The sequence below is a fragment of the Galeopterus variegatus genome, unplaced genomic scaffold (genome assembly GCF_000696425.1).
Source record: "Galeopterus variegatus unplaced genomic scaffold, G_variegatus-3.0.2 Scaffold271, whole genome shotgun sequence".
NCBI classification, from domain to species: Eukaryota; Metazoa; Chordata; class Mammalia; order Dermoptera; family Cynocephalidae; genus Galeopterus; species Galeopterus variegatus.
Genome location: NW_007726382.1, coordinates 86,545 through 112,055, shown reverse-complemented (window position 1 = coordinate 112,055; position 25,511 = coordinate 86,545). Strand labels below are relative to the sequence as shown.

At 40.5% G+C, this 25,511-nt stretch overlaps 1 protein-coding gene across 1 annotated transcript in view; it reads right to left on the bottom strand.

Moving 5' to 3' along the window:
• The window catches only part of TULP4 (tubby like protein 4), a 191,633-nt gene extending 170,044 nt beyond the window's left edge, over positions 1–21,589 (bottom strand). The window contains exon 1 of the mRNA XM_008566830.1: positions 19,392–21,589. Within this exon, the coding sequence (XP_008565052.1) occupies positions 19,392–19,643 (252 nt within the window). The 5' untranslated portion in view covers positions 19,644–21,589. The remainder of the gene's footprint in view (positions 1–19,391) is intronic.
• Positions 21,590–25,511: the final 3,922 nt, after the last annotated feature.

Genomic DNA, 25,511 nt, shown 5'->3' with positions numbered 1-25,511 from the left:
TTTCTCCTCTAAAGTGAGCACAATGTTAAGTTTTCTCAGTAGATGGCACTGAAGGGATACTGTAGGAGGAAGAGACTTCCTGCAGTTTCCAGGGCTCTTGGGGGTGCGTATTAGTCTGTTTCTGTTGCTTACAACAAAAATACCCAGAACTGGGTAATTTATAAGAAAACAAAATTTATTGCTTACAGTTTTACAGGCTGGGAAGCCCAAAGTCCAGAGAACACATCTGGTGAGGATGGGAGATGCTTCATGGGTATGAGAAAATTCAGTAAAGCCTACCCATCCACTGGCTCAGAATATAGTCCCTTTTGTGACCTTGCAACCTTGGCCTAATGACCACCTTTCTGCAGGCCCCTCAATCCAGAAAACAGAGCTCCTGCCACTTGTCCATACTCCCAGCTGCCTATGATCTGGAGGGTCACACAGTGAGTGGTCTTTCCTTCTGCAAGCCTCCCTCCTCCCCACCTCCTACACAGCCCATTCACTCTGAAGGCTTTCTGCCCCCAACCCCCCACCCTCAAGTCTTCCTGCATACCACAGTACCATTTGGTGATCTCCTGCTCCCCTGCCTGTATTCCAAATGGTTATTTATTGTTTTCCCAACAACTGCAGATCAGCTCCAGACTGGCTAAGCCACCAAACTTCTCTGCTATATGCTGGAATGAACCACACCTCCTATGATGAGATCTGAACCCATTCCAAGCTTGTCTTTCCTTGGGTCCTCTTCCTCAGCCCTAGGGTATACACACAGAGTGTCCTTATATCATATACTCACTCTCTTATCAGTTAATAATTCTTTTATTAAACTCTCCCTGTTTAACTTACTGTGTGGTTTCTGTGTGGTTTAGTCTGTTTCTGTTGCTTAGAACAGGTACCTGTAACTGGGTAATTTGTAAAGAAACAATATTTATTGCTTACAGTTTTGGAGGCTGGGAATTCCAAAGTCCAGGGAATACATCTGGTGAGGACTTTTGTTGGTGGGTGGTGACTCTTCACAGCAACACAGGGCATCATATGGCGAGAATGGTAGGAGCAGAGAGAGAATTTCTCATGTGTTTTCCTTTTAAAGCCATCAAAACCACCTCTATGACCACCATTAAATCAACGGATTAATACATTCACTAAGGCATTATCCTTAAAACCTCATCACCTCTTTAAGGCCCCACCTTTCAATGACCATAATAGGATTCTCCATCCTCTTAACACTGTCACAGTGGGAATTAAGTTTCTAATACAAACTTAATGTGGGGACTTTGGGGACACAATAGTCTTCTAATTGAACACAGGTTGCTATTGCAAATGTGTATACATATTTGTATACAGGTATGTTATGTGATTGCCTAAAGGGCCTAGAAATAAAGACATCCAGAAGCAATGAACACATCGAGAGACCAGATCTTGGTTTCTTTTTTTTTTTTTGTCTTTTTCCGTGTCCGGCAACGGATCGCAACCCTCAGTGTCGCCCCCGTACCGGACCAGGACCGACAACGGGATCGCAACCCTCGGTGTTGCTCCCGCGCCTCACTCAGCCAGTGAGCGGGAACCGGTCTGTATGTGGGATCCGAACACTCGGCGGGAGCGCCGCCGCGCTTCCCAAGTGGCGCACTGTAGCAGTGCGCCACCGGGCCGGCCCAGATCTTGGTTTCTAATACCAGTTCCCCCTAAAAGTAACAGCATTCCTCAAAGAAATGACTTTCCAGACCTGAGACAAGGTGAGTACAAGATGAGGCTGGAACATCTTATTATGCCAGAAAGTAAAGAGGTACCGCCAATGATTGGGGTGCATCAAAACGAAACATGAGCCACTGTGAAGGGGCTTCCACTGGCCAAGTGTGTGACAATGTGAGCAAATTTGGATCCAGATAATTAAAGACAATAATCACTGAAGAAAAAAATTGAAATCCATGAGTTCATACTGTTAATAAATAGGTAAATGAATGAACAAACGAATGAACAAATGAATGGATGAATAAATGAGTGAATAAGGAAAACAAGGGGCTTCTTGTTTATACAGTATGTCACCTGCCAACATTCTGCGGAGGAAGTACTGGGGTTGGAAAATCACCATTTTGCAACCATCATAGAAAAGCTTGGTTCAAGGAAGAATCATCAATGAATCATAAACCTAGGGGAAGAAATTCTGATACGGAATAGGACATCTTCCCACAGACTGGTTATGAAATGCAAGGGAAAAGTAGTCAATAGACAAAATAGACAGTCCTTTCCTGGTGATCAAAATTAATATCAATAATGAGGGGCAGACAGATACTGTGCGCCTCCACATGTGATACCTTGAGAAGGACACAACACCATTTATATAGTATTCTGGCTGGGGATAATTAATTTAAATGACAAAAAAAAGAAAAAAGTCAGATAAACCCAAAATATATAACATTTTATTAAAAGGGGGGAGGGGTATTCTTCTAAAATGCCCATATTATGAAAGACGAAGAAAAACTGAACTGTTCCAGATTAAACGGGTATAAAGATACCTGATAACTAAGTATAATATGTGATCCTAAACTGGATCCCGTGTACAGGAACAAAGAAAAGCCATAAACGATATTATTTGTCCAACTGACAAAAGTGGAATATGGATAGTAGTTTAAGTCAATGTCAATGTTAAATTTCCTGAAGTTCATAACTGTACTAATTGTGGTTATGGGAGAGAATGTCCTTTTTCTTAGGAAATATACACAGTAGTATTTCAGAATAAAGGACCAAGATACATACTCGCAAATGACCCAAGGGAAAAAACCACACTCATCTATATATACACGTGTGTAGAGGCAGAGAGGGAGAGAAAGGGGGAGAGAGAGGAAGAGAAAGGGGGGAGGGGGGAGAGGGAGGGAGAGAGAGGCACATTCAGGGGTACAAATGATAGAACAAATAAGGCAAATGTTAACAGTAGGTGAATCTGACTAAAGGATGAGTATTCCTTAAATTGTTCCAACTTTTATGTAAGTTTAAAATTATTTCCAAATAAAAAAGTGTTAAAATGCCTTTTATCCAAAAGATCATTAATTTTATCATATTAATGAGCTCTCTGGGTAAGCATGTAGCTCTGCCAAAGCCCTCAAAAAGAAAGAGAACTGTCTAAAACTACGCAGTCCAGTATGGTAGCTACCAGCCACATGTGGCAATTGAGCACTTGTGATACGGGGTAATCCAAACTGAGATGTGCCAGATTTCAAAGACTTAGTATGAAAAAAAGAAAATAAATTATCTCAATAATTTTTATGTTGATTACATGTTGAAATTTTAGATAGGTTAAATAAAATATATTATTAAAATTGACTTTACCTGTTTCTTTTTACTTTTTAATATGGCTACTATTTAATATTTAATATTACATATATGGCTCATATTATATTTATATTACACAGCGGTGGTCTAAAATATAATGCTTTTTTTTTTTAAAGAAATGTTGATCTCTTAAACAAGTATTTCTTTACTTCTTAGAGGAAAATGTCAATTTACATTACAGATCTTGACTCCCTTAAGGTGATTTCAATCTTCGAAATAAAGTAGATAATTGTTTGATTTTGGTTTTGTTTTTTAGCACAATTAAGGGAAAAGAAAATTTTAAGGCCTAGGAGACAAGAAAGAGATCCCTGGTCACGCTATTTAAGTAATTCCCTAAATAGTCACAAATGCCATCTGTAGTGAATTTCCTGAAGAGGGGAAAATCTAAAGTCATGAAAATATTAAGTGAATGGAGAGACAATAGACGGATTTTTTTTATACTTGTATTTTCTGTATGAATAAAATCAATTTCCCAAGACCTAAATATTTAACTGATAATATCTTATAAACAAAGCCATTAAACATTTATTTCTGCCGCCATGGAATTTATAAAATAGACCTTACTGACAATGATGGTGCTTCCAAGGTTATTTATTTTTCTACTTTAAGGCTCTGATGAACTCTTCCATAAACTCTAAAAATATAAGGAGCAAAGAGAAAAGAATAGCGCTAAAACAGACAAAATTGGTTGTAAGTTTGGATAGGGGGATTATTTCAGGATAAAGAACAATCCCTACAATAGAGACAATTTCCACTGTATTTTAGAAGACCAAATCTAACTAGGCCAAGTGGAAAAAACAACATGTCAGTAAGAATTCCCTAAAACAGGAACAATGAGGGAGAAAAACCAAATGTGGGTTGCGAGAAGGTACAATAAAAAACACCCAGCAGTACAATCTTGGGCAAAATGCACAGGAGTGTTTGTTTTGGAAGTTCAGAGTCAAGTATGTGGGTGGGCCCAATTGGAAATACCAAACTGTTGCACAGTACAGATTCCCCTGTTCTCTCTTCCTGCACGCTCCCCAATCCATCTTATACCATAGCCCAGAGAAATGATTTTAACTTCCAGACAAACACCTCCTAGTAAAATATGATACCCACTGCCTAGTGCACTAAGGATCCATCATCTTCTATGCCTAAAAGCCTCACTGCTAAAGGACCAATAGATGGCTGCATGTACACCTGAGGCTGCAGGTCAGACTCTGTCGGCTTGCGTAGAAATAAGCAGATGTGTGAATACTGCATAAGATGCAATCAAGTGGCATGAAAGGAGGAGGGGGACAGTAAGAAATTGGTTAATGGACACAAAACAGCTAGTTAGGAAAAATAAGTTCTATTGATGTACAGTCAAGCTAGGCATCTATAATTAACATTAATTTACTGCATATCGTCAAACGGCTAGAAGAGAGATCAAATGTCCTCAACACACAGAAATAATTGTATTTTGTAATGATGAATATGCAAATTATTCTAATTTGATCAGAACACATTGTACACAGGTATTGATATTTAGTTCTGCACCCCACAAACATATATAATCAATTACATTTCAAAAAAAATTGTTTTTAAATTAAAAATAGTGCCTTGTAGATAATGAACCAACACACATTAAATACCCAGCATCCCAGAATCCTAAACTTATAGAACTAGTGGCACAAGCCCAGCTTCCCTCCCTGCCTGGAACACCTCCCACCCTGCTGCTAACCCCTCACCTGCCTCCCGACTCTCATTCCATTCCCATATTTAGGAATCGTGAGGCCGCTCCTCAGCAGAGAGGCCACGGCTCCATTGTTCCACCTTGGGAGGAAACACACGAGTAAAAAACCAGACAGTGAGTCTAAAAATATTTAAACAAGAACACTTAATGAGCTCTTTTCTGTTACAGGGGCTGTGACACCCAGTCTGTGGATCACGTCTTTTAGTCATCACAACCACTTCAGGAGGCAGATGTCATCATTCCCATACAGAGAATGCAAACATGTCATACTGAAGGTAAGTTAACTTGTCTCAAATCACACAGAAAGCTCAACTCAAACCCAGGCAGTCTTGTTCAAGAACCCATAGAGTCACCTATTAATAAATCATGAACACAGATGATATAGTTAAGGAAATATTTATTTGCCCAGGACTTCAGTAATAATCTCGATCACTCTCATTTTGATGTGATGTGCTTGAAGATGCTGCCCTAGGAGGTTATTGCTAAAAAAAATTATTGCCTCCCCCATACCCCTCTCTCATTCTCTGCAGCAAAAATACACCCAGAAGGCAGCATTTTCCCATGGATCTAAGTTACTTACAGACATGACCATTTATGTCTATTTGGATAAAGAAAATTTTTTTTTAAAAAATTGCTAAAGGAAAAAAAAAGAACAATGCCATTATTCTGACAAATTATATTTTCTTAACAAAATATAATTCCATTAAATTCTGGTTTTTGTTTAGGGAAATAAATCTACATTTAATATCTTTAAGAACCTTCTAAAGAGTACTTTAACAGGGGATTTCAGATTTAAAAAATCAACATGGGGCCGGCCCGGTGGCGCACTGCTACAGGTGGCGCACGGCTCCTCCTCCTCCCTCCGGCTCTTCCCACTTCTTTTACCTCTACTATCACTACTTCTTGCCCAACATGCATGCATGTGCATGCACACATGCACACCAGCTCTCAGAATGCTGACAGCAGGAGTAAATTCACAGGCATGTGATTGGAAGGGCCTTATCTAGAGAAAGTGAACCACCTTAGAGAAAGATGCTTGGATGCTGACATTTGGCAGTCCCCAACAAAATAGCTGGTTCTCCCCCAGATCACTCCACAGTAAAGCCCACCAGCTAAACTTCCCTCCCCAGCACGCACATGCAGAAGGGCTTAATGCTTTACAGTATATTACTTTTAAGTTTGAATAAATATTCAAGGATCATTAGTTATTTAAAAAGAAGGCCTCGAAAATGAAAAATGAGGAGAAGAGAGATTCAAACAAAATCATGCCTTGCCAGTGCCTTGGGGCCCACCCGAGTACCCGGGGTATGGAGAAGGGGACCGGACCCCCCTCCCACAACCAGGCTCACCATGTCAGTGCCTTGGGGCCCACCCAGGGACCCAGGGCATGGAGAAGGGGACTGGACCCTTCCCCCCCAAAACCAGCCACCCTGAGCCAGTGCCTCAGGGCCCACTCGGGGACCCAGGGCATGGAGAAGGGGACTGGACTCCCCTCCCACAACCAGGCTCCTGGTGCCAGTGCCTTGGGGCCTGCCCAGGGACCCATGGTATGGAGTCGGGGACTGGACCCCCCTCCCACAACCAGGCACCCTGAGCCAGTGCCTCAGGGCCCACTTGGGGACCCAAGACATGGAGAAGGGGATGGGACCCCCCCCCCCAACCAGGCTCACTGCGCCAGAGCCTCAGGACCCACTCGGGGATCTGGGATATGGAGCTGGAGATCAGACATTTTCCACAACCAGGCACACCACCAGCGCCAAGGAGCATGCCAAAAACATCTTCTCCACATGGGTGGCCCACCACGATAACCATGGCTGCCGTGAAGGCAGCTAGATGCCACGACCACCACGCAGATGGTCTGCCAGCCACTGGAATGCCTTAACACAAGGAGAGTCACCAGCAGAGATAAAGAAAGGAGGATGTCTCTCTCCACAGAGCCCATTTCAGAGTGATGGAAGAGGCATCTGCTCTATGATAGTATTGGGGGACCTGATCACACCTCTCAGCATTGAACAGATCTTTTGGGCAGCAAATGAACAGAGTAACCATTATTCTTTCAGAGGGTGAAAAGAAATCTAGGGTGATTAGAGGGGGGCAGGGGGAGGGAAAGGGGGATGGGGACGGATTGGACAAGGGACATAAATAATAATTACGATTTGTAACAATATATATGCTAGTAATATTGATTTGATCAACATCTCAATATTGAACCCCCCAAATTTGTATAATCAATTTTGATTCAATAAATTTTTTTTAAAAAACTCATGCCTGGGGCCGGCCCGGTGGCGCACTGCTACAGTGCGCCGCTTGGGAGTGTGGTGGCGCTCCCGCCGAGGGTTTGGATCCCACATACAGACCGGTTCCCGCTCACTGGCTGAGCAAGGTGTGGGAGCAACACCGAGGGTTGCGATCCCGTTGCCGGTCCTGGTCTGGTACGGGCACGACACTGAGGGTTGCGATCCATTGCCAGACACGAAAAAAGACCAAAAAGGAAAAAAAAAAATCATGCCTGCAAACACACATACCTCTAAAAAAGGAACCTCAAAAAAAGCAGATCTATCAGTTCCCCATATGGGCCAGTCACAAAAAAATTAATTAATTGATTAAGTAAAGATCTAATATATGGAGAAGAAAACTTGTTTAAAACCATAATTTGTACCCTCACAGAGGTATCAGAAAATGGTGTCTATAAAATAAGAACTGGAGCAGAGGATCAGAATGAGCTGTCAGATATGAAAAACATCATGGCTTACAAAAAAATGTCATTAGAAATGGCTTGAAAAATAAAGTGGTAAAATCTCTCATAAAGTCAAATAAGTAAAATTTTAAAAATCAGAGTTATTCCAAGACATTCAACATCTGACTAAGAAGTCAGAAAAACACAGAAAATCAGTGGGTAGAGAATAATTATCAAAGAAACAAACATAAAGTTCTGAAACTGAAAGACACTTCCTCCACCAAATGGGCCCACCACATTAAGTGAAAAGAAATGTTGACTAAGGCATATCATCATGAAACTTCAGAATACCTAGGAAAAAGAGCAGATGCAGAAACGTCCAGAATTTTTTTGAAAATGGTCACATGTAAAAAATTTAGAACAATAATAGTAGCCAATTTTATAAAGTCCTCACAATATGTCAGGCACTGTTCTAAATGCTTTACATATAGTAACATTTAATCCTTACAACAAATCCTATATTTATAAACCCATTTCACAAATGAGAAAACTAGGGCCAGCCCGGTGGCGCACTGGATAGTGCGCCGCTTGGGAAGCGTGGCGGCACTCCCGCCCGAGGGTTCGGATCCCACATACAGACCGGTTCCCGCTCACTGGCTGAGCGAGGCGCGGGAGCAATGCCGATGGTTGCGATCCCGTTGCCGGTCCCCGGTCCGGTACGGGGGCAACACTGAGGGTTGCGATCCGTTGCCGGACACGGAAAAAGACCCAAAAAAAAAAAAAACAAATGAGAAAACTATACTACAGAGAAATTAAATAATATATTTAAAGTCATGACACTACTAGGTGATAGAGCTGGGATTTAAACTGAGTCTGGTTCCAGGGCCTGAATTAACTACTATGCTTCTCAATGACAACTCTGAAAGTTTGAAGACAATGGAAAAATACCTTCAAAATTCTGAAGGAATCAACCTAGAAATCTATACCCAGCCAAACTATCAATCAAGAATGAAGGCAGAATTGAGACATTTTTACAGATACAATGTCTTAAAATTCACAACGGATAAATTCTTTCTTAGGAAGATACTAGAGGTTATGTTCCAACAAAAAGGAGTTAAACCAAGAAAAACAAAGACACAAGATCCAAAAGATAGGGGATCCAGCAGAAGCCAGAGGCAAAGAGAATTCCCAAGATGATGATAAAAGGAAGTTCAGGAAATCAGCTGGAGAGTAAATCCATTGAGTAACCAATCCAGAGAGCTGCAGGACAAGAGAGTCCCAGATGAAGGTCTCCAGAAAAAATAAAATAAAATAAAATAAAAAAACAGAACTGACTAACCATCTACTTTGTTTGAATGTATGTAATTATTCTGAAGATGTAAGAAGATTTTACAATCAATAAAGAAACTAAAACCACTGGAAAAAAATAAGAATTTTTATCAAGAGGGAAAAAAGGCTGAGTAATAAAGGAAATATAATCATAGTACCTTACTTGGCTCATTTGGGAACAATCATGACAGTTAAACAATATAAACACTGAATGTGAGCTCATCAATTACTGTGACACAGCAGTACAGGGATGACTCAGTAGTGGGGCAAAGTGGGGTTGAATGACTAAGCAAGACAGAGAAGAGAGCTAAATCTACATCAAGCAACATGGGAATGAAGTCAACAGACAAAATACTAAAACTGACTCATCAAAAAGATAATACTAATAGTTAGTGAGTAGCCAGAACAGGAAGCCAATGCTGTCAACTCTGTTATCCACAATGGTGGATAAATGCACTGAACTGAATAATAATTTTTATACATTTTATTTTCTCAACATTTCTATTTGAATATGACAGCCTTCTAATGTTCTTGGAATACAACACAATCCAAAAGTATCATTTTATTTCAACCCACAAACATTTGTTACTCTTGTTTTTTATCATGAGTATTTATGTCTGGTCCCACCTGCCCATCCAGATTTGCCTTCCATTACTCTCCAACACATCATCAGACTCTTCTGTGCCCAAAATACATGCCAGTCATTTATTACTCTGTTTTTACGCTCACAATGGTGCCTATGCCCTTCATCTTTTTGAAGCAGCATCTTACAGAAGGAAAAACATACAGACACAAATTTGAATCCCAGGTCTGCTATCAACAAGTTCTGCAACCTTGGACAACTTCCATAACATCTCTGAACCTCAGATTCTTCAAATGTATAACTGGGATAATATAAAGCTGTAGAGAGTTGTTATGTGGACTAAACAAAATAATGGAGATATAGCATATAAAAATTATGGGCCTATAATATATGGCAATTGTCATCAATGGTAGCAACATTATTTCCATGCAAATGATATCCATCCTCCAATGCCCAGGTCATCTGGGTAGGAACAGTACCTTTTCCATCATTGTACAGTCAAAGCCCAGCAGCGTCTAGCCTAGCAAGGGTTTTCAAGTGTTTATAAAACCAAAATGAGCTTCAAGGTCCAGCTCATTCCCCGACTCCCCCAAAAAGCTGCCCAAACCACTCTGGCTCACAGGCCACATCCTCTGGCCTACTACAGTGCTCTGTAGTATATCAGCCCAGCCCAATATCCACCACCCATTCCTTCAGGCCTGGTCTAAAAAGAGAAGATAGACTCACCAGGAAAATGAAGTTAAGTATGTCTATATCCAGAGAATTTCAAAATATATTTTTAAAATATCAGGTTGAGTTTATGCATATACTGCTCCATTCTCCCAGTCTCACTAAGGAGATCCTTTTATCCAGTTTTCTCACTCAGGAAATCTTTAATAAGAAAGCTGGCAGAAAAAATGGAACACCTACCAAACTCTGGTAGGTACATTTTATTGGTTTAAATTCTTTTCCAAGACACAAAATCAGTTAAGTTTCCAATATTTGTTTCATTCAATACAGTAAGTTTATCTGCAAACATGTATAGGAAAGTCTGAGGGGTTGTGGTTTCGCAATTCATATCTTCAAACATCATATAGTTTTGAAATCTGCTGTGCACATCACCAAGGCCACAAACGTTCAACAACATAGCCCCTGTTAACCCCTGCAGGTGATGCAAAGAGGGCTTCTCTCCACCCCCTGTGCCCTCTCTAGACTGGGGATGTACCTATCGAGTGGGGCAGGCCTCCTATAATGGAACACCTAAAGGCACTACCTGGAAAGGAACCAATATAGATATAGTCACCCAGCATGCTAAAATACGTTCACATAAATAAAGAGAGGCTGTTGCTTTACCAGAAGAGTCACATAAAACGAGTCATTATGCCAAGTCACTGATTATCTTTAACTTGGCTCATGAACGCATAATTATGTAACTTTTCAGACTTGACTACAACTGAATGCTGAATACATTAAGCATAGAATAGTCATATCCGAATGTTCACATAAGTCATATTACTAAGGCAGCACCCTGATTAAACCATTCAAATTAATCAAAATACAGAATGCCTGAATGGATAAAATCGTCTTTACAAACCACAAACATCTCACAGCATAGTTGAAAGGTGCAAAGAACATTACTGCCTATCCAACCAAAGCGATTTTGTTCCAGGGAGGACAAAATGTACAGGTCGTTATCCTTGTCAACCAGGTTCCAAGAGCACCTTCCTGCAGACACTGGAACCCCATCTGACCAGGTGAGTACAGTCACTTGCTTAGGTTAGGGCCGGGGAACGGCGTGCCTATCATATCTCACAGAAGAGAGAAAATGCTTCCCTGATGCCAGAATGTGGCTTAATCTTCTTGCATCACTGGAAAGTTACTATCTAAATTCTAACTATTTCTCAACACCCCCCCCTCAAAGGTCATCCTCACTACAAAATCTCTGGTAAACCTCATCCTTAATTCCTTGAACAACCCAAAGCTTTATTTCTATACTTACTGAAATGCAAATGGAAGAAGAGAGATCCAGGTACACACATCACCTTCGTTGCTATACTGCAGATTCCGTGAGGCGTAATCTAGAATTTATCTTGCCTCACAGTGGCAAGAACATTCAACACCCAGCACACAACAGAGATTCAATAAATACCTGCCAAATGCACATGTATTTTCAAATCTAAACTGTGAATCAAAAGTCACAAAACACCGTTTCTGGCCTCATAAGTCAGAACAGTAACTGAATTTCCATGTACTGAGTGATACCATAAGAACTGGAAAGTAAAAATATAGTTAAGAAAATAGGGTGTAAGGTACTTTAACATTATCATTTAGATACATGGCACCACGGCACTTCACTATTTTCCAAGCCCTTTTTCAAAAACATTATCTCATAGATTATCACAACTCTGACAGAAAGGAATTATTACTTCAATTTAACTGTGAGTAAACTAATGACTTGAACGACTTAGAACCACACCGGCTAGTTAAGTGATAGAGCTAGAACTACTTGGAATCATGATATGGAAAAACAGGGACAAAAAGGGAAAAAGAACAGACTGTCACTAAAGGAAATAAAACAGTCCCCCACTGAATCCATCATTATCTTATCATAGTTGCTCATCACAAATCTATTGAAAGTCACTTTCTATGAAGAATTTATGGGCCGGCCCGGTGGCGCACTGGAGAGTGCGCCACTTGGGAGCGCAGCAGCGCTCCCGCCGAGGGTTCGGATCCCATGTGGAGACCGGTTCCCGCTCACTGGCTGAGTGAGGTGCGGGCCCAACACCAAGGGTTGAGATCCCGTTGCTGGTCCCCGGTGCGGGTGCGACACTGAGGGTTGCGATCCTGTTACCGGTCAGTAAAAAAAGACAAAAAGGAAAAAAAAAAAGAATTTATAAGGAAGATAAAAGATGTGCAGGGAGTTTTTGCTGGCCTTAATCCAAAATGAGCCAGGTTTTCTCACTAAAATTAGTGTATAGATTGTTAAATATGTTAAATCCTGTCTAAATGTCTTTAACCAAAAGCAGTTTTCAAATCTCTCCAAAGTTGAAAGTTGGCCATCATCACACACATTGATTCACGCAGAGCCTGGCTCAGTAGTCGACAGCGGCTCTGGTCCTTCTCGAAAGGAGGGCGAACTAGAGAAAGGCAACAGGGGGCTTTCAGCCTCACCACAGAGCATAAAATAAAACTAAGATTCAATGGCAAGGGAGCTCATTCATATATCTAGATATTCTGATTCTTTCTGGAATTGTGACACATGTCATTAAGTGTTAAAAGAGAAAAGATAACTAAAGCATCTCAGAAGAAAGTTATTTAGAATATTTTAACAACACTTAAACTAAATATCCATTGTTAAGCAGAGTTGTCCACTATGGTTTAGCAATGTGAAGTCACTGTGAAGGCTACCATTTCAGCGCAGGGGTGAGGAAAAAAGCCATACTGAAATGGCTAAAGAGTTAAAGGAAAATTTTTTTAAATAAGTGACATTCTAAACAATGGGAAGTGAGAAAGTTCAGACAAAAAGAATAGATAAATCTTCCAATAAGTTTTACCAAACCATGCAAGCAGATAACTGCAGTGAAGCAGTATCAGTGCAACCACCGGGGTCTGTTTGGTGTACAGGAGCAAAGGAGGTAGGGGACAGAAAAAGCATCTCAGAGAAGATGTAACCAAACCCAAGAATCCAGATGAGACCATTGCTATAGTGGATGTATCCCTACAATGAAACTAATTCCACCAAACATGCATTACTACCTGTCTACTCTTAAGTCAAGAAAATCCCATTAGACAATGCAGTGGATTGAATTGTGTCCCAATATCATTCCCCCATAACTGCTGAGTGTGGGAAGTCCTATTACAGTATTTGAAAGGTGTAGCTTTGAAAAGGTGATTAGACTGTAGGACATGCTGCAACGAGTGGAGTAAAAATGGTGGTCGGGGTGTGGTTCTGAGGGCTGTAGAAGCAGAGCATGTGAGAAGAGCCTCACTCTTTCTGCTCTGCCATTTTCTGCCATGTGAGACCTCTGCATTGCTGTAAAGCCATCACCAAAGAAGATCTTCACCAGATGTGTTTCCTTGACTTTGGACTTCTCAGACTCTGAAATCATAAGCAATAAATTTTGTTTTCTTTATAAATCACAAAGTTTCAGGTATTTGTTATAAGCAACAGGAACAGACTAATACAGACACAATCAGTACTAACCTAGACTAATTCGTATGACATCAATAAGGAAATTGTTTTCTGGGCATAATGAAAAGTTGGTTCACAAATACAAAATTACAATGGTACTCCAAGTTCATGGAAAGATTTGCATTATCTTTAAATTCTTTTATATGTAATTTTATTAATATGATTTTTTACATTTTAGGATGTTCTTGCAGAGCAGTTGGGAGGGAGGGGGAGAGTGGAAAGGGAAAGGAAATGGGATGGAAGAAGGAGTAAGGAGGAGGGGCAGGATTGAGGCCTGTAGGTGTTGGGGACATGGCCAAGGCCCCCCACCACCCCAGCTCAGGAGGCCTGGGGCACTTCCTGCAGCAGCTTGGTGAATGCCACTGGGCTGGCTGCAGGTGTTGGGGGACATGGCCAAGGTCAGAGGCCCCCACCCTCAGGATTGGCTACAGGTGTCGGGGGGGCATTGCTGAGGCCCCTGGCCCTCCACACTTTCTGGCTTGGTAGCCCAAGGTACTTCTGGTCCTTCTTGGTGTTATAGGTATACTTTGGTGAAATGAGACCTTTACTAGTTAATATCAAACTTTGTCTCTGGTTGCAGGTACTTTGCTTTTTCTTTCATTTCTGTGTTGGATTATTTGCTGTTCCCACCATTTAAACTCTGTGCTAGAACTAATTTGTTGTCCTTTGTTTACTTCTAAACTGGGGGAATTTCCTGTGGGGACTAGTACTTGAGCTCTGTGGTTGAGCTAAATTGCTGCTTTGCTGCTGCTTCCTTAGGGAAAGCTTTTTGTGCAGCTCAGGTTATAATGATTGACTTTATAGGTACTTCTGGCTCTCCAGAGACCTGGTGCACCTGGGTTGTGCAGAAACTCTGATCTGGGCCCGAGTCTTTTCATCAAACTGCACCCCATGCAATTCTATATTCCTGACCAGTCTCCTTTGAGTGGTCCTTCTCTGATTGGGGGGCAGATCAGCTGTTCTTGCTGTGCCCCAGTGGGCCCGTCTCCCCAACCACCCATGCTGCAAACACTTCCCATGGGATGGGCCGTGCACCAGTCCCTTGCAATGACTCACTGGCCTCTGAGTGGCTCCTTTTTTCACTTGTCTGTGGCTTCTCACTCCTATATGGGTCCACAGGAACCCTATTAGTGGTCTTGCTGGCCTCGGGGCCACCAAGGTCCTCTTCTCCCCTGCCACCTCCAAGCAACTTCATCCAAAGGTCACAGCTGCAGCTTTGGCCAGCTCCTGCTCTGTGCGCTCAGCAGCTCCAGCCTGCACAAGGCCAGGGCTCAAATAGTCAGAGAGGTTTTCTCTTTCTCTCATCGTGCATCCTCCCACCTTCATGCACTCCGTAGATCTTTTCTCCTCTTCCCCTGAGCTCTAGCGGCCCCAGCTTGGCTGTTGTTGCTTTTTTACAGTTGTAAATTGGTTGATTTCAGGGAGAGAATGACACTGGGGACCGTCTATTCCACCATCTTGACTGGAAGCCTCTAGTTCTATTTTTTCACAAACTATTTGAAGTACCCTCATACAGCTAGATAGGAGGAATAAGTTCTAGTATTCTATAGTACTATAGGGTGACTATAATTAACAATTTATTACATACTTTTTAATAGCAAGAAAAAAGGATTCTGATGTTCCCAGCACACACAAAAAAGATAAATGTTTGAGGTGATGGATATGCTAATTACACTGATTTGATCATTAAGTATTGCATAAACATATTGAAATATCATACGGTGCACCCCATAAATATGTACAATTATGTGCCAATTAAAAATAATAAAAGCATGGACCGGCCCGGTGGCGCACTGGAGAGTGCGCCGCCTGGGAGCATGGCGGCGCTCCCGCCGAGGGTTCGGATCCCATGTGGAGACTGGTTCCCGCTCACTGGTTGAGCGCGGTGCGGGCGCAACACTGAGGGTTGCGATCCCGTTACCGGTCAGTAAAAAAGACAAAAAGGAAAAATAATAATAATAATAATAATAATAATAATAATAAAAGCAAAAATGATTGTTTTCTAGAAGAAAAATATTACCAAGTATTTTCTGAAATATTCTTCATTCTGGAACATAATAATTTTGCATGACATACATGCCCATACTGGAGACTCTTTTAAAAGAAAAACTCATCTTTACTGAAGGAGCGGATCTTTGTACTGTTTCACAGTAACAGGACAAATAATTCTAAGAAAGCATCACTTCTCAACCAGTCATGAACATCTCCCCTTGGCTTCAGCAGGTAAATACACATCTATTCCTCTTCTGTACACACTGCTACCACAGGCTTCAGGAGAGATATCAGCAAAAGAATTTTTTTTTTCTGGTCATGAATGCCAAGTAAAGTTGATTTGGGAAAAGCTGGTATGGTCAATCACCTGTTTTTTTGTGCTAGTGGATCTTTTTTGCTTTGTTTTATGGTAGGTGCTTTCATGGGGGCATATTTTGACAATCTGACTAGAACCATCAGCGTATTTACCAAATTTTAAGCTATTTACTAAAGGTTAAGAATTCTCTTCCTGTATGTTTTCACTCGAGAATATAGCTGATGTTTATTTTATTGCAAATTTCTAACAAAATACACAACGTAAGAATGACCAACTAGTCTAGAAGGCCAGATACAAATATTTATAAAAGGATTTAATTTCAGATTTGATTTATCTGAGTATAACTATAAATTCAAAATGTTAGTAACATTTATTAAATACTACATACTACAAAACAGATCTTACATACTAACTAACTGTGGGTGAAACAATCTTCATTCAGCTTTCTTTCCTTTTTAATTCAGTTGTTAAATCAGTAGATTACTGGATTTGGCATCTGCAATTTGGTTATATTCTATAGCCAGAAATAGGTAATCAAAATCTTGCCAACAGTTCCTTCAATAGAGTTCTTGCAAGACATGTCAGGTGGGGACAAGGGCTTTTTTTTGCTCATTGTGGTAGCAGGGGAGTGAGGATAAGGTAACTAAGCAATGGATGGAGGTGAATTAAATGTCATTTTTCTGGGAAATGAAAAAAAGATAAAACCCAAAGTTTCTTTTCATGATTCCCTTAAATGAAGGTTCACAATCCGTGATCCCAAATCTTTGCAAACAGATAAGTTTTGGAACCTCAGAACTTCTTAAATTTTAGAAAAGTAATAAAAGGCAGATACCATCAGTTATCTAACAACCCCAGCAGGTCTGGTCAGCTCCGATGATAAAATGTAAATACTTCTGCAGCTGAAGTGATGAGATGATAATAAACGGCTTCACGTCAGTTCAGGTCTTGCCATTACATTAGTTATACAAAAACTTTCCATTTTCAGAGCCCTTAGATTTTATAATTGAGGATAAGGGATTGTGGACACGCATTTAACCCAAGTTTTAAGAAAATAAAGATAAGCTGAAGGAGAATGATAGAAACCTTGATTCAAGTTCCAGCTCTCTTCCATACGAACTGCATGAATTTAGGCAAGTTGTTTAACAGATACAAGCCTGAGTTTTCTCACCTATAAAATGGAAATAATGACATCTACTCACAAGTCCACTGTGAGCCACATGAGGTAATTAGATTGGAAGGGGCCTGGTACCAAGTTGGGCACTGCACAGTAGGATGACCAACCAGTTTTCCTGGGACTGTCCTGGTGTTAGCAATGACAGTCGCACGTCCTGGGAAACCAGGACAGTTGGTCCCTCTAGCTGGAAGGTACTCAATAAATGGGACATATCCTAATATGAAGAACAGAAATTAACTAAAAGTAAAAATGCAAAGTGGAAAAATCACAGTGATATGGGTTGAATTGTGTCCTCCAGGTCTTAAGTCACTGAAGCTTAATCCCCATTGTAACTGTTGAGGGTGGGAAATCCTATTATGGTAATTGAAAGGTGGGGCCTTGAAGAGGTGATTAGATTGTTGGACCATACCATAATGAATGGATTAATAATGGTAATCATAGACGTGGTTCTGAGGGCTTTAAAAGGAGAGCACGTGAAAGTCTTTTTCTTTCTGCTCCCACCGTTCTGCCATGTGAGACTCCTGCATTACTTCTAAGGAAGACTCTTACCAGATGTATTCCCTGGACTTTGGACTTCCCAACCTCCAAAACTGTAAGCAATAAATTTTGTTTTCTTATAAATTGCCAAGTTCCAGGTATTTTGTTATAAGCAACAGAAACAGACTAATATACACACAAAATAGTTTCAATAGTGAAATAGACTGCTGTCTGTGAATTATAATCCCCTCTTTTGTGGTAGGTGGAATTCTAAAATCACACTCCCTGGTGTGTACACCCTGTATAATTCCCTCCCCTGGAGTGGAGGTGGTCATGGCCTACTCAGGGGAGCCCTTTTTAGAGATGAAAAGTCAGAAGCTATAGTAGATGCTCTCCTGCTGGCCTGGAAGAAGCCAACTGCACGTTGTGGAGAGGGGCACACATCAGGGACTGTGAGTGGCCTCTAGGGCCCAAGGGCCTCAGTCCTACAACTACAAGGAACTGATTTCTGCCACAACCTGAATGAGCTTCGAAGAGGGCCCTGGGCCTCAGAAGAACTCACAGTACCAGCTGGCCCCATGTTTCCCAGCCCATAAGACCGTGGATCAGAGGCCCAGCTACACCATGCCAGGACCAGATCTACAGGACTGTGAGACCAGAAATGGTGTTGTTTTAAACCATCAATTTTGTGGTAATTTGTTACACACCAATAGAAAAATACACCTTCTAAGAGAGTATCCACCTCAAAATTATACGTGTGTGTGTGTGTGTGTGTGTGTGTGTGTGTGTATAAGCACACATGTGTGTCTATGTGGATATATCCACAATAGTCATGGATTCCTCACAAGAAAACACCCAAATAAGCTAAAGAACAATGAAACATGAATACTGTCAAGGTGCTAACCAGTACATCTTTGCAAGAAATTATCAACTGCTCTTCTTTTAAACACAGTGCCTAACACTTAAGCATTGCTCAATAAATGTTGGTTGAATGAATTTCATAGACAATACCACTGTTTACATTTTAGAAGCCCAGAGAAATTTATACGTACAAATAGACAGCATAGTAACCTCAATATAATATACCCTACAAATGTGAAAAACTATGGTTCTTGTCCTATTAATGGCTTCTTTCACCTCCAAGTACAAGACATACAAGCCAGGTGTTAGACCATCGCCAGAGAAATGCAAATATTAACTGTGCAAAATAAAGGTGGTACCATTTTCATTTTCACAGTGTTGGTCTTACACTGGGGGTAACTCTTTGCCATGGAGACTTGGAGCATGAGAGACTGGTTAGGAGCATCTAACCCAATCCCCCAGCCTGGTCAGAAAGCACCCCGACCTCCCTGCCACTGGGCATCCTTCCACTGCCTGGGTCCCTTCAGAGGCAGCAGAGAATCTCATGTAAAGAGAGGAGAGTGGGGGCGCTGAGAACAACTGATCCACTCGGGGAGGGATAGGCCACTGTGAACCATGGCCCGCCCCCTTAGCTGCTGGAGTACAGAAGACAGAACTCACTGCATGCAAAGTCTCATTTAGCTGCGGGTCTAAGATATGGAAGCAAAAAAAGATTCAAGTCCATGGGAAGGCTCAGAAAGATCATTGGAAGTGACCAGAACAAAAACCGAAACAAAGCCACAGCTCACCTCACTATTGTGGCCCCGCAGGTTGAAGTTTATCCTCTGAGGAGTACTTCTGTCCCTGCGGCAGTGGCTGGAAGTGAAGGTTACCCCAACCACACCGCGGCCATTGCCCGTGGCCAGCCAGCCTTCCTCGTAGTAGCGCCTCCTGCACACAGGCTTCTCCTTCTCACTCTTGGGGACACGCCCCTTCCAGGACAAGCAGAGGATGTTGGAGTCACTGCAAAGCACAGGCCCATGTTCTACCGCTGCATACATACTTTTTTTCAGTGAACTGTTTTGCTTAAAAAGTAATACTTAATGTTGCAAATTTTAAACCAATTTCATTCGTTGGTTTATTTATTTTTGTGGTTGTCTTGGGTTACTTTTTTCCCCCTTTAATTAAGACTGACCTGGATCTAATTAAGTCAGTATTTTATAAAGATCCACCAAATGCATAGTGAAAAAAATTCTCTATAAAAGATGATGGCAATCTGCTAAGAAAAGGTAATGCTTAAAAAAACATGGGGTCCATTTTTATTTTCAAGTCCTTAGAGGAAGAACGTGCTGATCCTTTGGAGAAAGAGCATCGTTAACAAGTGGTGATCAAGAAACAAGAGTTTTCTTCTTTTTACTTGTTTATTCTCTTTCAGCCTGAGATTCCAGTTTTGTGTAATATGATTTCCAGAGACAAAGGGTTGCAAATACATAGATTTCAAGTAACTTAAGGCTTTAAGAATCTCTCTAGCTGGAATTTTCTCTTCAAAAGTTTGGATGCAGAGACAGAACACACAGGATCATCTTCCTTCTGAAGCCACCCTCTGGCATGTTTTCTGGAATAGACAAATTTCTGCTGCTAAAGCTGAAAAAGATTGCATAAAGGGAAAAAAAGGCACACAAACTGTGCAAAACAGATCAAAGTTTGTGCAGACAGCAGTCCAAATTTTAGGAAGAGAAAAGGACTCTTTTCCTGTTGTTCAGAACCAGAAATTTCCCACCTCAAAGCTTGGCCCTGTGTCCCCAGGGAGCATGAGGCTCCATTGGACTACTCCTCCACTGGACAGGTTACCCCTCAGTGCCATAGAGGCTGGAAAGAAAGCCCTTTCACTGGGCAAAGGCAGAATGTTCTACAGTTCTTAACGTGGTCCAAGTATTTGCCCTGGGTGAATTCTAAATCCTCTTGTTGACAAAAACGAGCCACACTGCAGGATTCTGTTTCTTCTGCCTGACTTTTCTCACTCCCCTAGTTACTTCTCCCCTTTTCTGTTCCTAAAGATCACATACTTTTCCATCATGCTGAAAAAAACTAATCTCAGGATTAAGTCCATCAAGTAATCTTCCTCTCATATGCAAGTCTTCTAGGACTCAACAGGGAACACAAAAACACAGGCCAGAGTCAGATTCTCCCCAAACTGTTTCCCTGGAGAGTTATAATGTTTTGCTGATGGGTGCTTTCCTGTTCACATCCAAAGACCGTTTCCAAACACCACACCTTTAGTCCAAGGAAAAGGAAGCTTTGCTTGGATTTTCCTTGATATTTATTTTCTAATTATCGATTTTAATTGCTATTTAGGATATTATCCTATAGATGCAGGAAAGGAAAAGGAAAATAATAAATTAAAATTTCTCAAATATAGTTAACTAAAAAAGGCAAACTAATCAGTTCAGTTTTTAAACTTGTCTCATCATACCTGAACTTGCTTTCCTCTAGCCATAACCACAGTAAGTTACTTCTCAGTCCCAAACTTCAAAGTCTGTTCAAATCACCAAACCCATTGAAAAATAAAGTGCAAAAAGCACTGGGTGATCCCACCTGCAGTGTTTGAAATCACACTTTTCCTTCAGTCACCTTCTCACTTAGTTCCTTCTTTCAACTGCAGAGGTATTTTTGAGGCTTAACCTGTGCAAATTTTTTTTCTTCTTTTTGCAAACTTTCTTTACCCGTGAAGACCGTATAGAAAACTGGCCATTAGTGATGGATTTTTCTCCCCAGGCTTCTGAACCCCGTGGTGTCAAGTTGCTCCATATGATGCTGAAATTAATTTTCATCAGTTGTAAAACTCTCAAGTATGCACAAGAATGAGCCTGTCTTCTCATGTAAATGTGTATGTATAGAAAGAATGTTTTAAATATACATGGACACACACTCTTCAACTGGCATGCGAAGTATCTGTTTCCCAGTCATTTCAGGAACCATCAGATTAATCACAGCTTGAAGGCCCTGGAGTCTTACAAATCTGTAAAAGAAAAAGGATATAAATAAAAGAACTTTAAAATACTGAAAAATAAAGGTTCTAATAAAGTAATTGCTGGAATTGAGAGTGGAGACCCATCTTTACACTCACATCTATCAAATGGAGCTACTGATTATATCAATTGGTAGAATTCAAGGAGTAAAAGGATACACCTCACCAACTCTGAGACAACATACAATACAAAGGACTTGACTGCTGTGTTCCACTGTACTAAATTTGTTAGTGGCTGGGTATATCTGAATGAAATCATTACCTCCACTCTTCTGCACCTTGCTATCTTTTCTAAAACTCTGGGCCCCGAATGTGTGACTTTACCCCTCCAGAGGCCAAGATCATTGTTTAAGCAGGTGTCTTCAAAAAGGACACTGAAGAGGCTCTAGTAAGTTATTGGAATTGATTTTTTTGACTATCAGTAAAAGATATTCTCTGAAGACATAAAGCAGCAAGGGCCTTTAAAACCCCTCTTTCTGACAGCTGGCAGGTCACACAGCTGTTTTCTCAGCTTTTAAGGTGTCTACTGGCAATCAAGTCCGAGAGAAATCTATTGCTAGTAAATCCATCCTATCTTCCTTCCTGCTGCCTGAAGTCCAAACCCCATCACATCCTCTACAAATGCAGGAAGACTCTGTCCCTAACTTCCCCATCCCACCCCACCTTCAGAGGGCACTCAAGAGTGGCCTTTCTGAAAAGGCCACTGAAATTCAGCAGTGATTCTCTCAGTCCCTTGGAGGGCTAGATGAAACAGAGGCCAGACCCAACCCAGAGTACCTGGACACTGAAGGGGAGGCATTTCTAACTAGTTCCCAAGAGATGCTAGTGCTGGTGGTATGGGGATCACACTTTGAAAACCACTGGCCTATGGGATCAAGTCCCAGCAAGACTCTATTATGAAAACGACTTTCATAATAATACTAAGACATTATTTGCCTTCTTTCCTGTGTTGACATTTATATCAATGTTGCAAAACCAACAGTGGGTCAAACTGCCAGCTCTTTAACACAAATCAAGGTAGTTACCAACTGTATCAGTAGTCATGAATTTAAAAAAAAAAAAAAAGCCAACTTCACTTAAGAATGTTCTTGATGCAGCAGGGAAAATCAATAATTTTATTAAATATTGACCCTTGCATACATGGCTTTTTAATATTCTGTGTTCCAAAATAGTAAGTACACATAAAGCACCCCTGCTGACTACTGAAGTACCATGGTAATCCCAAGAAAAAGCACTTGTACTACGGTTTAAGTTGCAAACTGAACTACTTGCTTTTTTCATGGAATACCATGTTTACTGCAAAGAATGAATGACAAATTATAGTTATTCTGGTTTGGTATTTGGCAGACATTTTCTTGAACATGAACAAAGTGAGCCTGTATTTTAAGGAAAACAACTGACACTATTTGTTGCCAATGATAAAAGCTGAGCTATCAAGCTAAAATTAGAATTTTGGGAAAACCACCATCTGTCACTACGAGCTTGATAGCTCCCCAAAACTTAAAAGACACTCTCCGTGCAATTAGGGATGATATTAATAAATGTGAATTCTTTAATTTTGTGTTTCATATCTCAATGTGTGTCAGTATTTGGAAGACTGGCATACTTGGTGAGCCAATATTTTCCAAATAACCAGTGATGATGATACAAATTGTACTTGAGTAAAAAAATCCATCCGAGGTACAAGAAAGACAAATAGATTAACCAAGTATAAAAAATTCACTGACATATTTCAAATTCTATACTGCGACTAACCTTTAAGGAACTACCTCTTGTTGAGTTTTGGTGTAGTATCGAAGAAAAATATCCATGATATTTTTCCTTTTCCAATTATATACCTGTGTGAGGTTGAATTTTCTTCATATACATCAACAAAAACAACATAGTGACAGAGATTATATGAAGAAGCAAATATGAGAATTTAGCCATCTTCTGGTAAGCCAGACATTAGAAATAATTACCAAAAAGTAAAATATACTCTTCTTAGCAAATTTTTAGTTTTTAAAAAAAAATGACATTATTTTATTATGACTCAAATGGATAATGAACACAAAAATCTAACAATGAAAAAGCACAGTGATTAGCATCCTAATTACTAAAAGATTGGTGCAATTTTAGTGCTACCATTAATAGAAATGATTGATGTTGGACACTTCCCTCCCCTTCTTTCCGCCTTATTTTCTCATGAAGATAAAAAAAAAATGTGGAGGGTAACTGATTAAGTAGTTTCTGAGGTATGGTAAGAATATTGTCAAATCAACACTAGTGGGCTGGCCCGGTGGTGCACTCCTACAGTGTGCTGCTTGGGAGCGCGGTAGCGCTCCCGCTGAGGGTTTGGATCCCACATACAGACCGGCGGCTCGCTGGCTGAGCGAGGTGCGGGCGCAGCACCGAGGGTTGCGATCCCGTTGCCGGTCCCGTTGCCGGTCCCATTGCCAGTCCCGGTCCGGTACGGGCGCAACACTGAGGGTTGCGATCTGTTGCCAGTCACGAAAAAAGACAAAAAGGAAAAAAAAAAATCAACACTAGTAAGGGGCTTTGGTATAAAAAGATTAAAAAGCAACTATCCAATTGAAAGCAGAAACTTGAAGAGATATTTGTACACCAACATTCATCGCAGCATGATTCACAATAGCTAAAAGGTGGAAACAACCCAAATGTCCACTAATGGATGAATGGATAAAGAAAATGTGGTAGACATATACAATGGAATATTTTTCAGCCTTAAAAAGTAATGAAATTCTGTTACATGCTACAATATGGATGAGCCAGGAAGACATTATACTAAGTGAAATAAGCCAGGCACAAAACAACAAAAACTGTATGATTTCACTTATATGAGATAGACACCTCAAGTAGCCAAACTCAGAGACAGTAAATAGAAGAGTAGGTGCCAGGAGGGGATGATGGAGAGTTAGTGTTTAATAGGTTTCAGATGTGCAAGATGAAAAGCATTCTGGAGGCAGATGGCTGCAAAACAATACGAATGTACTTTAATGCCACTAAATTGTACACTTAAAAAGGGTAAAGTTAATGTATATTTCACCTCAATTTTTAAAAACCAGATATATTTTTTAAAAAGCAACTATTCACATAAAATCTTTCAATAAGAAATTGAAAGTAAATATTCTTCAACACAGGCCCATGAGTGATACTGGAGCATTTCATTGGGCATAAGCAATTCTGACCTCTGTATTCTGGCCCAAACCTGCTTCTGGTAATTATGGCTTATTTTTAGAACATTCCTATGTCACTGAAAAATTCATTCCTGCTTTTAGGAGATTACAATCTTAAACCAAACAATACATGTGACTGATTTAATTAATAACCTGATAGGGACCTAGAAGCCAGTAATTAAACTTATAAGAGGCTCCCCCACTCTAATTTCCATACTATAAAATTCTAATGGCAAATCAGGAGTCCTAGAATTTGGGAAAGTACAACTTAGGGACAGAATGGTACACTGATGAAAAAAGAAAGTCCTACAGGTATTACAGACACTCCTGGATTTATCAACCAACAAATCTTAATTGAACATCTTTTATACAAAAGGCCCCTGGTGCTGTGTCCTCTGCCTCTCTTGTCCCCAATGAGATATTCTATTTTCTAACTTGACTTATTTTTACTACAGTTTGAATTATCTAATTCCCACTTTGCACCAATATGGATAAAATTTACTATGGGGTTGGGGGGATAAAAAAAATGCATTTTGTTTTTTTTCTTAAATTGTTTGAATTAATGTTAGAAATCAGAGATAAAATAAATTAGGGAAGATATATTCATTAAAAGTTGTAAGAATGCAACCCCTCTGGAAAAGTTTGATAATACTAAAACTAGTAATATTAGAGATGTGACTACTCAGCCAACAGCAACTCCAGTCCATGTGTCTTGCTGGTGTGTT